Source organism: Otolemur garnettii, unplaced genomic scaffold, assembly GCF_000181295.1.
Source record: "Otolemur garnettii isolate 467f Iridium unplaced genomic scaffold, OtoGar3 scaffold00079, whole genome shotgun sequence".
In the NCBI taxonomy this organism is placed as follows: Eukaryota; Metazoa; Chordata; class Mammalia; order Primates; family Galagidae; genus Otolemur; species Otolemur garnettii.
Window position 1 is genome coordinate 6,570,349 of NW_003852474.1, and position 13,096 is coordinate 6,583,444.

Here is a 13,096-nt window from a genome sequence, read left to right on the forward strand (position 1 = left end):
GCACCTGTAGTCCCAGCTATTTAGGAGGCTGAGGCAAGAGAATTGCTGAAGCCCAAGAGTTTGAGGTTGCTGTGAGCTGAGATGCCACAGCACTCTACCGAGGGCGACATACTAAAACTCTGTCTCAAAAAAAAAAAAAAAAAGAACTGAAATTTCATGAGGATGATAGCTTGAATTCAAGGGAATTTCCTAGAACTGAAGAGCTTGATGATATAAGTTGAAAGGGCCCACTTAGCGCCTGGCACTTAGGTGAATGTGAAAATGCCCATATCAAGGCAAGTCACCCCTGACTTAGCAACAGGGTTTTCAGCTATGGACATGTTTTAGGATCTTACGGATCAGACTACAGGCAGTTTCAGAATGGGAGCAGAGACTACGAGCTCATCAGGAAGCCCGGACTCTGCCTCCCATATCAGGGTGGATAGTGCTCCACCACCTTTCCCAGCTTGTCCTCTAAGACAGGAAATGGGGGTGAACAAGTAAGTTTTCTGGGACACCATCCATAGGGGCAATAAAATATTGCTATAATACATCAGAAATCTGGTGCCAGCTGACTCAAGCTGCCATATAACTGACAAAACATGAATAGATCCTTTCTCTGGAAGCAAATAGACCCCTCCAAAGGAAATCTACAAAAGGGCTCTCTCACATGTCAGTTCTGCTGCCTGATAGAATGGTTGAACAGATATACAATAAAGACTATTGGATTCGGGGACTGAAAAATCATTAACCTGCCTGGGGCTTTGTGTATTTCAGTACAGCCCTGCAGGCTCTCTAGTTTTTCTTTCCCTCCCAAGCTACAGGGCCCAGGCCAGTGACTGCTGGGCTTCCCAGAGACCAGACCACTTAATAGGAACTTCGTGTTCCTCTCTGGTATTGTTAGTTGTGCCAGTCACCCGTGTCTTTTTAGTGATTACCAGAGAATCCTTAAAATCAGCAAGATCTCCATGCTTCCCTTTGGGGCAGCAAGAAGGAAGTGGACAGGCTGCATTCCTGTCCTCACCAGCCTTAGGGGACAACAAACTTGAAGGCAAGAGAGGGTGGTCCTCCTTGGCAGCTCCATGCAGGGCTGTGCCCAGGAAGTTCCAGTGGAACTCCCCAGGAAGAGCCACTGAAAGATTTTTTTTTTTTGGAGACAGAGTCTTACTTTGTCACCCTCCGTTGAGTCCTCTGGCGTCATAGCTCACAGCAACCTCAAACTCTTGGGCTCAAACGATTCTCCTGCCTCAGCCTCCCAAGTAGCTGGGACTATACGTGCCCACCATAATGCCCGGGTATTTTTAGAGATGAGGTCTCGCTCTGGCTCAGGCTGGTCTCGAACCTGTGAGCTTAGGCAATCCACCCACGTTGGCTTCCCAGAGTGCTAGGATTATAGGCACGAGCCACCATGCCTGGCCACTGAAAGATTTTTAAAAGGAAAGGGGCCAGGTATTTAAAAGAGGCTAAAGGAGCTGTGTCCTGAGGTAACATGGGACAGACCAGGGCCCGGGAAGTCAGTGAGGAGGCCATTGCTGTGACCCAGCTGAAGTGAGGCTTGGATAGGGCAGCTGTTAGTGGGACAGAGAGGTGAGGAATGGTGCAAGAAGTATATGAACTTAAAACCAACCATTCATAACTAACCATATGGAATGTCAGTTCAGCAGAAAGCCTCAGAGGTTAACAAAATCACATTAGAAAGAAAGCTGTTTTTCGGAGGTCTTCAAACAAAACTCCAAAAACCCCCCCAAAAAAGATAGCATGTAATACAGTATATATTACATCACAGAAATCAGTGTGATCTCATGACTTTGAAAGGAGTTACGTTTTCGGCTCTATTGTAACAGCCCGATATCAGCAACAGGAGGCAGCACTTTTGTTCAATATCAGCTCTCATTCCCATTCTAGGCACCCAGATTTTAATCTCTACTTTTTCTTTTTTTAACTAAAAGGAATCAGGATTCCTTGGAGGATAGTTGAGTCCATGCTTTGGGGCAAGAAAAAAAAAATCAATATGGGCCTTGATCCTGTTGTTTCCAGAAAGAAATGTGGAGTCTGATTTTTTCTTTTTCTTGAGATGGTCTCACTCTGTTGCCTAGGCTAGAGTTAGAGTGGTGTCAGCCTAGCTTACAGCAACCTCAGGCTCCTGGGCTCAAGTGATCCTCCTGCCTCAGCCTCCTGAGTAGGTGGGACTACAGGTGCCTAACAGCAGACCCCACTAATTTTTCTATTTTTAGTTGAGACAAGGTCTTGCTCTTGCTCAGGATAGTCTTGAACTCTTGACCTCAAGCAGTCCTCCTGCCTGGGCCTCCCAGGGTGCTAGGATTACAGTGTGAGCTACTGCTCCTGGCCTGGAATCTGATTTTTGATGTGCCATGCCAAAAGACAAAGGAGTCAAATACAAGTTCCCGCTTGCGAAGTTGTGCCAATTTAAAATAGTAACAATAGTTAATTAGAAAAGTTGAATTTATAAAAGGCTGTGAGTTTGTGACTCTGAGCGTAAAGTTAAACATAAACTATAAAAAAAAGTACCTGCAATTTAAAAAGAAGTTAATAGCGTAGATATGCCTAAGTGTGGTTATAAAAAATCTTAAAAGAGATTTTTTTTGTTTCCAAAGAACCCCTTTCCCCAGAAAAATAAAGCTGTTCATACGTATAGTAGGAAGATCATGTGTATCTGTTCAAAAAGCCACTAACAGCATTTCTTTGTCTAGAGGATCCAAATTAGTTATTTCTCAAGGATATTAATGGCTGACTTTGAGATTGCCAGGCTGCGCCTATACAAAGAGAGAAGCTGAAGCAGACGTATACCAAACACTCGAATTTCACCGGATAATTGAGATAAGAGTGCAAAATGTCATGGCCCAGAACTGTCTCACAGTTGGCCAATATACCATGCTGTGTGTATAAACAACATTTTAAAATTAACTTGATGCACTTTAGTTAGCATTAGAGACATAAGATAGTACTTTTTAATTTAGTTCAAAATATCATAAACTTGGTATACTCCAGAGTTCACAGTTCAGTCACTTCTCATGAGCCAAGACTTTACAGTTTTCTCAATAGAAAGGTCATGGTTTTTCTGGAAATAGGACAGGGTTGCAAAATAGCCTTTTAATGAGCAAAATATAATGAGTCATAGCTTAGAGATTAAACTTACTATGGGGTGTGCAGGTTTAAAGAAGTATTACACAATATGTTTTCTGAGTTTATCCAAATTCTGAACATGTGTAAGATTTAAAGAAAGCTAAACTAAATTAGTAGCAAGGCCCAGTCCACCCTTTTAATGGTTTCCAGCTAGAAAGTCCTAGGGCAATAAATATGTTGTGTCCATTAAAAAATATTATTCTACTTAGATGTAAGGATTCTGACAGCAAATTAAAATACCAATTGTTTTAAAGACAGATCTATAAATCTTAGACTTTACAAAACATTAAGTTAATCCAATTTTACACATACATTTTTGCTTCAAAAAAAGCATTCGTTTCTGGTTCCTTTAAAGAGTAAATGTTCTAGTGCATGCAAAATATTTTGATTTACCTTTTTTTTTTGAGACAGAGTCTCACTATGTCACCCTGGGTAGAGTGCTGTGGTGTCACAGCTCACAGCAACCTCAAACTCTTGGGCTTAAACGATTCTCTTGCCTCAGCCTCCCGAGTAGCTGGGACTACAGGCATCTGCCACTGTGCCCAGCTAGTTTTTGTTGCAATTGTTATTGCTGTTTAGCAGGACCAGGCCAGGCTCGAACCCTCTACCTTCAGTGTATGTGGCTGGCGCCATAACCACTGTGCTACAGGAGCCAAGCCTGATTTACCTTCTTTCAAAAATAGAATAGTTGTGTAATACAACTCCTTTTGAATGCATTTATATAGCATCTTCTTGTGCCATCCCAAACTGATCCCCGTTAGAGCGTTGAGATGAACTATCCCCATTTTACAAAGGAGGGAGAAGGAGAATAGAGTTATACTGATGGAGAAGGGAAAGGAACTTAGATTTCTTGCACCAACACTTCTCAAAAGGGCAGTCCCATCCCAGTGGTTCTCAACCACAGTACACCAGGGCACCCTCATGTCATCATGATGAAACATTGTAGACAGCAGAAACCTTCTAGATGCTTCTAGGTCCTACCCCCACCACATGGCTTGCGTGTGCATGTATCTTACAGACACACACACCTCCCCAGTGTGTGGGGAGGAATCTAAGTGTTGGCAGTGAGACCCCATGGAAATATGGGTGAATTTAATTATGGGCTATCAATGGAAGCTTTGTTGGAGAAAATCTTGATCATCTCCACTCATTACTTATGTCAGGATTGAAATGTTTCCAGGAACTTTTTTCTGTTATGGTTTTGCTGTCACTTCTACAGTAAACTGTTGTTTTTTTAGCACAGACTTAAAGATCAGGACCTGAGAGGGTGATGCACGTAGCTCAAAAAATTAACCCCGCTCCCCAACCTATTTATTGCGTGCATTTGCCTTTTTCATATCTTTGATTACCCTTGAAACATCTTGAAATTAAAACAAAATATTCACCAGTGAAAAGATGTATATGCATGGATGTATAACAAGGGACGGAGGAAATTGTACAAATTTGTTAATTTATTACAAAATTTCCACTCACAGAAAAACACAAGAAAACTTTTATACTTTTATATTTGGGAAAGGAACTGTTGTCTCAGATACAAAATAATTTACACATAATCCATACAATTTTATTTTATATAGAAATAGGTCATTATTACAACAGCTGTACAATTCACTACACTTCATCTTATAATTACATAAAATCTTTTCTTTAGAAACATCTCAACATAACAAAACATACAAAAAAAGCAAAGTGCATTTTGAAAAGGAAAATCCAATTCTCAGTATTATCATGAAAGATATGTAGAAAGATGCAGCATTCTCACTCAAAGGGCCAGCCCACGGCAGGGTTTCCTTGGGGACTGGCGCCCCCCAGGCCTGTCTGGCTAGTGAAACCTCTCCCCTCATAGTCTTAAGAGTTCTCAACAGAATTCTGGAATGTCAACTGGCATGATTGTGCTTTGCTTTGAGTCCACCTCTATAGTTGCAATCAATGAAGTAAACAGGAAATAGTCCAGTGTTATATTTAGGGGGAAAAAAATCACTGCCAGTAGGCATGGGGCGGGGGGAAAGCCTCATCCGGTCAGGGCTGAGGCCAGAGGGTGTGAATCTGTGGATTGGTTAGTGACCAGCTTTTCTACCTGTTTGGTGGGCTGCTTTTGTTATGGCGGTCTCCCCCATGAAATCATGAGACCTTATTATTTTTAAGAACAGAAAGTGCCTAAGTTATTTCTTCTGTGCAGGTGTGCAAATTAAAACAAAACCAACCATTTAAAAATAATAAAAAATAATCTCTTTATTCCCTCTTCAACAGATCTCTGACCCAGTCCTTCTCGAGTACAAAGGAAAGACGATCAAGAGAGTGAAGGCCAGCTAGCGAGGATGGACGGGCCACTGTTGGCTAGAGTCGCCAGTGCACTCTTGGGGGACAGAGTAAGACGCGCCACTTCCGGAGGTACACTGAGTATCGACACCTGCCCTGGGCACGTGCTTCCTGTCCAGTATGCCTGTAGAGTGTGCCCGAGAACCTCAGAGGCGAGGGAAGCACAGCCAACATGCCCGGTTATCTCCCCCTGCGCCAGCTGCTGCACTCCAGAGACGGGAAACATCCAGGAGTTTTGAAATGTTCGCAGCATGCGCAGAAGGGTTTGGTTCAGACTCCTGTCTCCATCTCCCGTGGCCACCCACCCTTGTCCATTGGTTAAAGCTGATTGTGTCCCCACTTCAGTGCCAGGGCACTATCGGGGAGGCTGCTGGAGGCCTGACGACTCAGACAGACTGCTGACCCTGCGGGACGGGCGCGGGGGCTGGGGTGGCGCTGGGGGCGGCGGGGGGTAGCCCAGGGCCCCTGGCTGTTGTGAGAAGGTGGAGAGGAGCAGCGAGTCCTGCTGCTCACTGTGCAAAGAGGTTGGTGCCTGTACCTGGAAAGAAAAAGAAAGGGCTCCAGAGGCGGTTCTGACCTGTTGGACTACGGAACTGTCCTTGGGGGGGTCATGGGGTACAGGGGGCTCTAACTGGGCCTTGGGCAGGGTGTGGTTGGGGAAGGTAGGAACCTTAGGCTCTGCCACATGGGGTGAATTCTGAAGCCAAGTCTTCCAACACTGGGAGTTCTTTCTGGCCCAGGGCCCTGGGGCTGAGGCGGTGGAGAATGGTTTCCAAAACACATGGCCATGTACAGATGACCGACAGAGCAGAATGCAAACACACGTAGGGTCTGCACACTTGTCACTGCTGGTCCCAGATCCCATAACTACCTCCAAATACTGCGATTCGCCAGCACCTCCTAGGAAATATCCTGATTTGAAGTTCAGAAGCTTCAACTGGTCAAGGCCTGACTTTGGCCTTCTATGAATTCTCCCCCTCTAAGTGACTTAGTGCCCCCGACCCCCGGGCTCCTGGTGTACTTATCCTGCACATTGCTTGGGCTATCTTGTGGGAACATGGTCCCTTTCTTTTCCCCTGCACCTTGGGCATCTCCTGGACATCAGGCCCTGGGGCAGGTGGCTCCTGAGTTTGCACCCCTCTTCCATGAAGGCTTCCCCACTGCAGCACCCCCACCCTGCACTAACCCCAGCCACCATGCTCCCTGAGGACAGCAAGCAGGCTGAAGAGCTCTTTGTATCTGTAGCCTGTGTCTAGTGCACCAGTGTCTTCAAATGTGTCTGTGCCACAGCCACAGAATAAACACACGGGAGACCCGCCACACTTCTCCTCACCACCCCTGCCTTCTCGCCTCATTTCTCATCCAAAATCATGTCCATGTCCTGAGAACTGAAAAGTCCGACATAGTCAGCAATGCTTGACTTTGGCTCCAAAAAAACATTGAATGTAAAACCTTGATTAAAAACTCCTCTTCAAAAATGGACCTTTTGAGCACACAACTATATGAAGTATAATAGCTGATTCTTAATTTCTCATCCAACAAAGAGGCAGACTTTATACACTTTAAGCATGAGAAACGTTCACATAAGAATCTTTCTGGGGCTTCTGCACCAATGACAGGACAACCTTAAAAACAAAGAAGGAGAACTGGGATGTGGACCTTGGCCCCAGCTCCCCAGACCCCCCGTTATGCTGAGGTGCCCACCTGGGCCAAGATGCCCACCTGCAGGTAATGCTGCGGTGGTGGCTGCAGGGGCGGTGGCTGGGAGGCGGGGAAGCTGGGGTGAAGAACCGCCTGCCCCGTCAGCAGGACCGGGGTTGGGGTGCTGCTGCTGCTGGCGGGGTGCACTTCCGGAGTTTGGAACACGGTTTGGCTCTGGGCATACCTGTTTGGTTTCAGGTGGAGAAAACAGACCTTTTCAGAAAGCAGTATTGATACCACACTTAAGTATAGGCAACTAAAGAAAAAATACATAAATTGGACTTCAACAAAACTTCTGGGCATCAAAGGATGCTATCAACTGAAAAAAAAAAAGGCAATGAGGGCACATATTTGCAAATCATGTATCTGGTACGAAGTTGATACCCAGAATATATAAAGAATTCCTATAACTCCCCCCAGATCCTATGGGCAAAAGGCTTGAGTAGACATTTCTCCAAAGAAAGGACAGAAATGGTCAGTAAGCACACGAAAGGATGCAAAGTGTCACTAGTTTTTAGGGAAAAGCAAATCAAAATGAAACATCACTTCACACACGTGACAATAGCTATGAAAAGGAAAAGGAAAATAAGAAGTGTTGGCGAGGATGTAGAAGACTCAGAACTCTTGTGCTCTGTTCGTGGGAGCTGTAAAATGGGGCAGCCACTGTGGAAAGTGGTACCGTAATTCCTTAAACAATTAATCATAGAACTGCCATAGGACCCAGCAACTCTGGGTATGTATCTAAAAGAGGGAAAGCAGAGACGGAACAGACGCTGGTACACCTGTAGGTGTGAACACTCACAGAAGCATCACTCACAGTAGGTAAAAGGTGTCCTCTACAGACAGGTGAATGGGTTAAAAAAGTGGTCTGCTCATACTGGGGAATATTGTTCAGCTTTAAAAAGGAAGAAAGGTCTGATACACCCCCCGCCCCCAAAAGGATAAACCTCAAAGACATGCTACATGAAATAAACCAGTCACAAAAAGGACAAATGTCATATGATTCCTCTTATTAGGAGGGATCTAAGATTACCAAATTCTTATAGACTGAAAGTAAAATGGTAGCTTCCAGGGGCTGGAGGAGGGGAGTGGGGAGTTATTTATTTAATGAGTACAGAGTTTCCGTTTAGGAATATGAAAGAATTCTGGAGAAGGATGGTGGTGACGATGGTACAACATTGTGAATGTATTTACTGTTCTATACACTTAAAAATGGTTAAAATGGTAAAGTTTATATGGATGTAAATTTTGCCACAATAAAACACTTTTTTAAAAAAGAGATACTGGTAATAATTATTAACAAGGGGCAGAGAAAGGCCATTTAGGGAAGGTCTGCAAGATTGTGGATTAGGAACAGATGTTTATAGACACCACAGAGAGGTCTGCTTGACATTATATTTTTAAAGATGTTATCTCCCTGTGTGGGGTCGTCTGTGACAGGCATTGGGAGCTCCAAACCGTCCCTGAAGAGACGTGCGTGTGTGTGTGTGTGTGTGTGTGTGTGTGTGTGTGAGAGAGAGTGTAGGTAGATCCTGATACACCCTGGGGGTGGAGCTGTTAGGTCACATCTGGAAGAGACAGCAGGGGACCTGAGGAGGGCATAAATTATTGGTTTGACTCAAATGGCAGTTAGAATTCCCAGAGGAAAGAATTTCCATATTTGCCTAGTTCATGGCATTTTAAGCATCTCTAGAAAGTCATGTCACAAGAATTTTTGTTCCACTTCTTTGGATCATTTAGGAAGAACGGGCCAAATCCCAAAAGAAAACCAAAACCTCCTGCCTAACTAACTGATGGTGTGGCTGGAACTTTAAAGACATCTAGCAAGGTGCGGCTGCCTTCTCACCCTCCTGCACCCAGAAAGTCTCCAGGGCCAGAACGTCTCTGGGGGCAGAGGCTACCTAGAAAGTCACCCAGAGGCCTGGGGAGACCCTAGGTAGGGCCAACTGGGTGGTCTTTGAAGATTCAGGAAGCCAAGAGGGGGGGCTGTGGCCTGCAGCCAGATGGTCTGCAGCCCTGCAAGTGCTCTGTGTGGCCTTGGAGAGCAGAACATAGCCCCTTTGAAGCTGGGTCTCTCCATCAATAAAGCAAAGAGCATGCCCCTATTAGAGTTTTTATCAGGATAAAGTGAATCAATGTTCACAGAGGCCTCTGACACTCAGAAGAGCTCAATAACTGTCCGCTCTTACTATCCATACAGGCTGAAGGAAGGTACAGAGGGACTTCTAAGGGGATGGGCCCTGGGGGCGCCTGTGAGGTCTTTCCCCAAAGGGCGCAGCAGGCCTAAGCAGCCAGCACTGTCCTGGTGAGCTCTTGACACAAATTAAAGCAGTGTTTATATTATATAAAAGAGATGTCTCTGTGTTAGCTCTATTTCTGCCTCATTTCAAAGGGCTAGAAACTATTCTCCAGTAGCTTCTAAACTATTCACCCTTATGTCACCAGTCACCTTTGTCTCCAGCAGTTAAGCAGCTGAGGGAAGCTGCTGTGGTTTTGGGGGTCCCAGGGGAGAAGGGATTCAGGAAGTGAGAGAGGAAGCTGTATCTGGAGGGGGGTACCTCTGTGGGGGTTTCGGGTTTGTGGCAAGGATTCAGGTGTCTGCAGAATGTCACCTGGAGCTGGGGGCTACACTGCTCAGGGCTGTCACCAGAGATGAAGGTTTTTACACGTATCAAGAAGTCCTGAAATGATGGCAAACTGAAGTGGGGGTGGTGTAATTAATTGCTTCATTCAAGACCTGTTCTAAGGCTGGGGTGCTGACTCTAAGTTTTATCTGCTTACATAGAAACACTGGGGACAGTGAAGGGGACTCTGCCCCGTGAGGCCACGGGCACACTCTGCCACCGCCTTTGTACACGACTCACAGTGAGCGCTGCTGGCCCAGGCGGATGAGACTTCACCAGCCTGGGACCACTCGGGCAGCACTCAACCTCTTCCCTCCGCCCCAGGGCCACGTACTTGACTTGCCGTCCAGTCCTGCTGGCCTCTGAGGGCTGCCTCGCATCGCAGGACCCGGGCATCATGGGCTGGATGGGCTGGCTCAGCAACAGCCTTGGAGCAGAGGAAGCGAGATGGGAGAGTCTGGTCAGCACCCAAAGTGCTGCTCCACCGGCTGACGGCAGCATCCTCTGGGCCTGGCTGGACTGGGTACAGGTGACCTAATCCCCACTTCCCCTGCTTCCCTCTCAGAGGACAATGGATGCAGCAGGGCACTTCTCCTGCCACGTCCCTAGTTGAGGTCAGATGAGGATGGCTTAGAATCTGACCGAACTCTGTCAAGGCAGAAAGGAGAGCTGCTATAAACCATGCCTTGGTTACTGGTTATCAAGGACTGTGTCCATACCTGAGCTGCCGATCGTGGCTGAAGTCTGGGCTGGGCTGGCACTGGCTGGCACCCAGGGGGGTGGAGGCGGGGGTGGTCAGAGTGAGACTCGGTGGGAGCACAGGGGCGGCACTGCTGAACTGGGACACCAAGCTGCTCACGGAGCGGCCACTGTTCTGCATCACCTGCTGCGAGCTTCTCATTGGCTTTGGACCCTGAGAAAGGTGCAACTGAGACTCAACTCAGGCATCATCTGTCTGGGAAACCTCACCAGCAGCTCCTTCTACCCTCCCTGGCCTTTCCCCTGACTTAGGAGCTACCAACTCTTTATTGAATCATTTTGGTCTTGTGACTGTCTTTCCCTTTAGATTGTGTTTGAATCCCTAGGATCCGGGACAGTGCTAGGCTGGGCAGGCAAGGAACAGACTGGTGCTCACTAAACTACTTTCTGCTTCACAAATTCCACTCCAGACACAAGGACCTCCCGGCTGTTCTCAAAGTCATCAGGCCTACTCCGGCCTCAGGGCCTTTGCACTTGCCGATCCCTCTATGTCCCCTGATATTGCTATACTCCTCCTCTCACCCTCTCAGGTCTTTGCTCAAATGTGATCCATATGGTTTGTATATGTGTCCCCTCCAAATCTCACATTGAAATTGGATCCCCAGTGCTAGAGATGGGGCCTGGTGGGAGGTGTTTGAGTCATGAGGGTAGATCTCTCAGTTCCCTGGAGATCTGATTGTGAGATGGAACCTGGGGCCTCCTCTTCTCTTCCCAGGTGATATACCTGCCCCCCTTTGCCAGGAAGCTGCCCTCAGCTTCCTGAGGTCCTTACTAGAAGCAGAGGCTGGCACCATGCTTCTTGTACAGCCTATAGAACTGTGAGCCAGACAAACCTCCTTTCTTTATAAATGACCCGACCTCAGATGTTCCCTTATAGTGACCCCAACGGACAAGACAATCCTCTTTTCAGAGAGGCCTTCCTCACCAGCATTGCCGCTTGCCATTTCGCTATCATTTTTATTTGTTTGTTGCAACAGAAGTTCTTTTCTTTTCCTTTTTGTTCACTGCTGTGCCTCTGTGCTTAGAATGTTGTGTGGAACATGCAGTGAATACTCAACAAATATTTGGTGAATAAAATAATAAATGAATGAAGGAGTGGGCTTGAACTTGCTTTTCTGTTTCACTGACTATCCATTCACACTACAACACCACAGTGCTTTAATTCTTAGAGGTTTTTTTTTTTTTTGAGACAAAGTCTCAAGCTGTTGCCCTTGGTAGAGTGCTATGGCATCACAGCTCACAGCAACTTCAAACTCTTGGGCTTAAGCGATTCTCCTGCCTCAGCCTCCCAAGTAGCTGGGACTATAGGTGCATGCCACAATGCCTGGCTATTTTTTGTTGCAGTTGTCACTGTTGTTTGGCAGGCCCGGGCTGGATTTGAACCCGTCACCTTCGGTGTATGTGGCTGGTGCCTTAGCCACTTGAGCCACAGGTGCCAAGCCAGGGCTACACTTTCAAGCAAAATCTTTACAACTGGATAAAGATGGACTAAACTTTCTTAGACACATACTTATCCACACTGTACTATATGTTATGTATTTAAGTTCCCAGATTTCCTACAGGGCTAGAAGCTCCCTTAGGGTCAGGATAATCCTTGTTCATCTTTGTTCCCCTGGGTCATGGTAAATAATATTTCCTGAAGCCACAAAGGGTATGCAAATGTGACAGACTCTAGGAAGGCAGGTTTCCCACTTGTGCTCTCCCAGAAGCAGGGGCTCACGACTTCTTAATTCCATTCAGTTTAAGCACTGTTTGTATATTGGTGACCCTGCTGGGTTGCAAGGTCACTGGCGGCTTGTAATAAGAGGAAATGGCTGTAATGGTTTGGCAGGGGGCATTGGGGACCTGGAGGAGCATGGTGGGCCTGGGCCAAGGCACAATAAGCAGCGGTGGCTGCTCACATGGATAGTGGCTAAAACCAGGAGTAGGTGATGGGCTTTGCAGACCTGTCAGCACATGCCTGCACATCCTCATGTACCTCCAAACCTACATCGCATCAAAGCTGAAACATTCAGCTGTATGGTATATTTACGGGCCAGAGCCAGGACTACAGTGAGCATTATAAGCCCCAGAAGAAAGCCAGTTCAACTTGGGGCTTCAAAGTGACTTTATAAAAGCAAAGCACAACAACAACAACCAAAAATAAATATATCACCACCATAATCTATCCCCAGTGCACAGAGGAACAGCCCAGTAGGTTTCTAGTTCGTGAAGGTACAGGAATGAAGTGTGTCCCAGAATGCAAGAGCCTAGCCACTCTAGTGGCAAGGACTGAATTTGGAGAAGGACGCGTTTACCTGGGTTGATATCACGCTTGATTCTCTGAGCAGGTGCTGGCTTGTGACTTGAGCAGAGGTGATCTGCCCTGAAAGTTGGGGGCCTGCCCCGAGCTGGGCATGGGTCGCTACAGCTGACCTTTGCTGTAGCTGCTGCTGGGTCTCGGGCCGCTGGGTGCTGCTGAAACTCAGGGACACAGCTGGCTGCTGCAGAAACATCTGTGGGCAGAACAGAGATGCCCGTAAGGTTGGGGTTATCTGCGCCCTCACAGGGGTGCAGCTTCCTTGCAGTCC

At 46.7% G+C, this 13,096-nt stretch overlaps 1 protein-coding gene across 1 annotated transcript in view; it reads right to left on the bottom strand.

Moving 5' to 3' along the window:
- Nucleotides 1-5,329: 5,329 nt before the first annotated feature.
- The window catches only part of NPAS2 (neuronal PAS domain protein 2), a 42,765-nt gene continuing 34,998 nt past the window's right edge, over nt 5,330-13,096 (bottom strand). The window contains exons 11-15 of the mRNA XM_012807930.2: nt 12,824-13,021; nt 10,487-10,680; nt 10,102-10,194; nt 7,165-7,327; nt 5,330-5,980 (exon numbers count right to left, since the gene is read on the bottom strand). Coding sequence (XP_012663384.1) covers nt 5,798-5,980; nt 7,165-7,327; nt 10,102-10,194; nt 10,487-10,680; nt 12,824-13,021 — 831 coding nt within the window. The 3' untranslated portion in view covers nt 5,330-5,797. The remainder of the gene's footprint in view (nt 5,981-7,164; nt 7,328-10,101; nt 10,195-10,486; nt 10,681-12,823; nt 13,022-13,096) is intronic.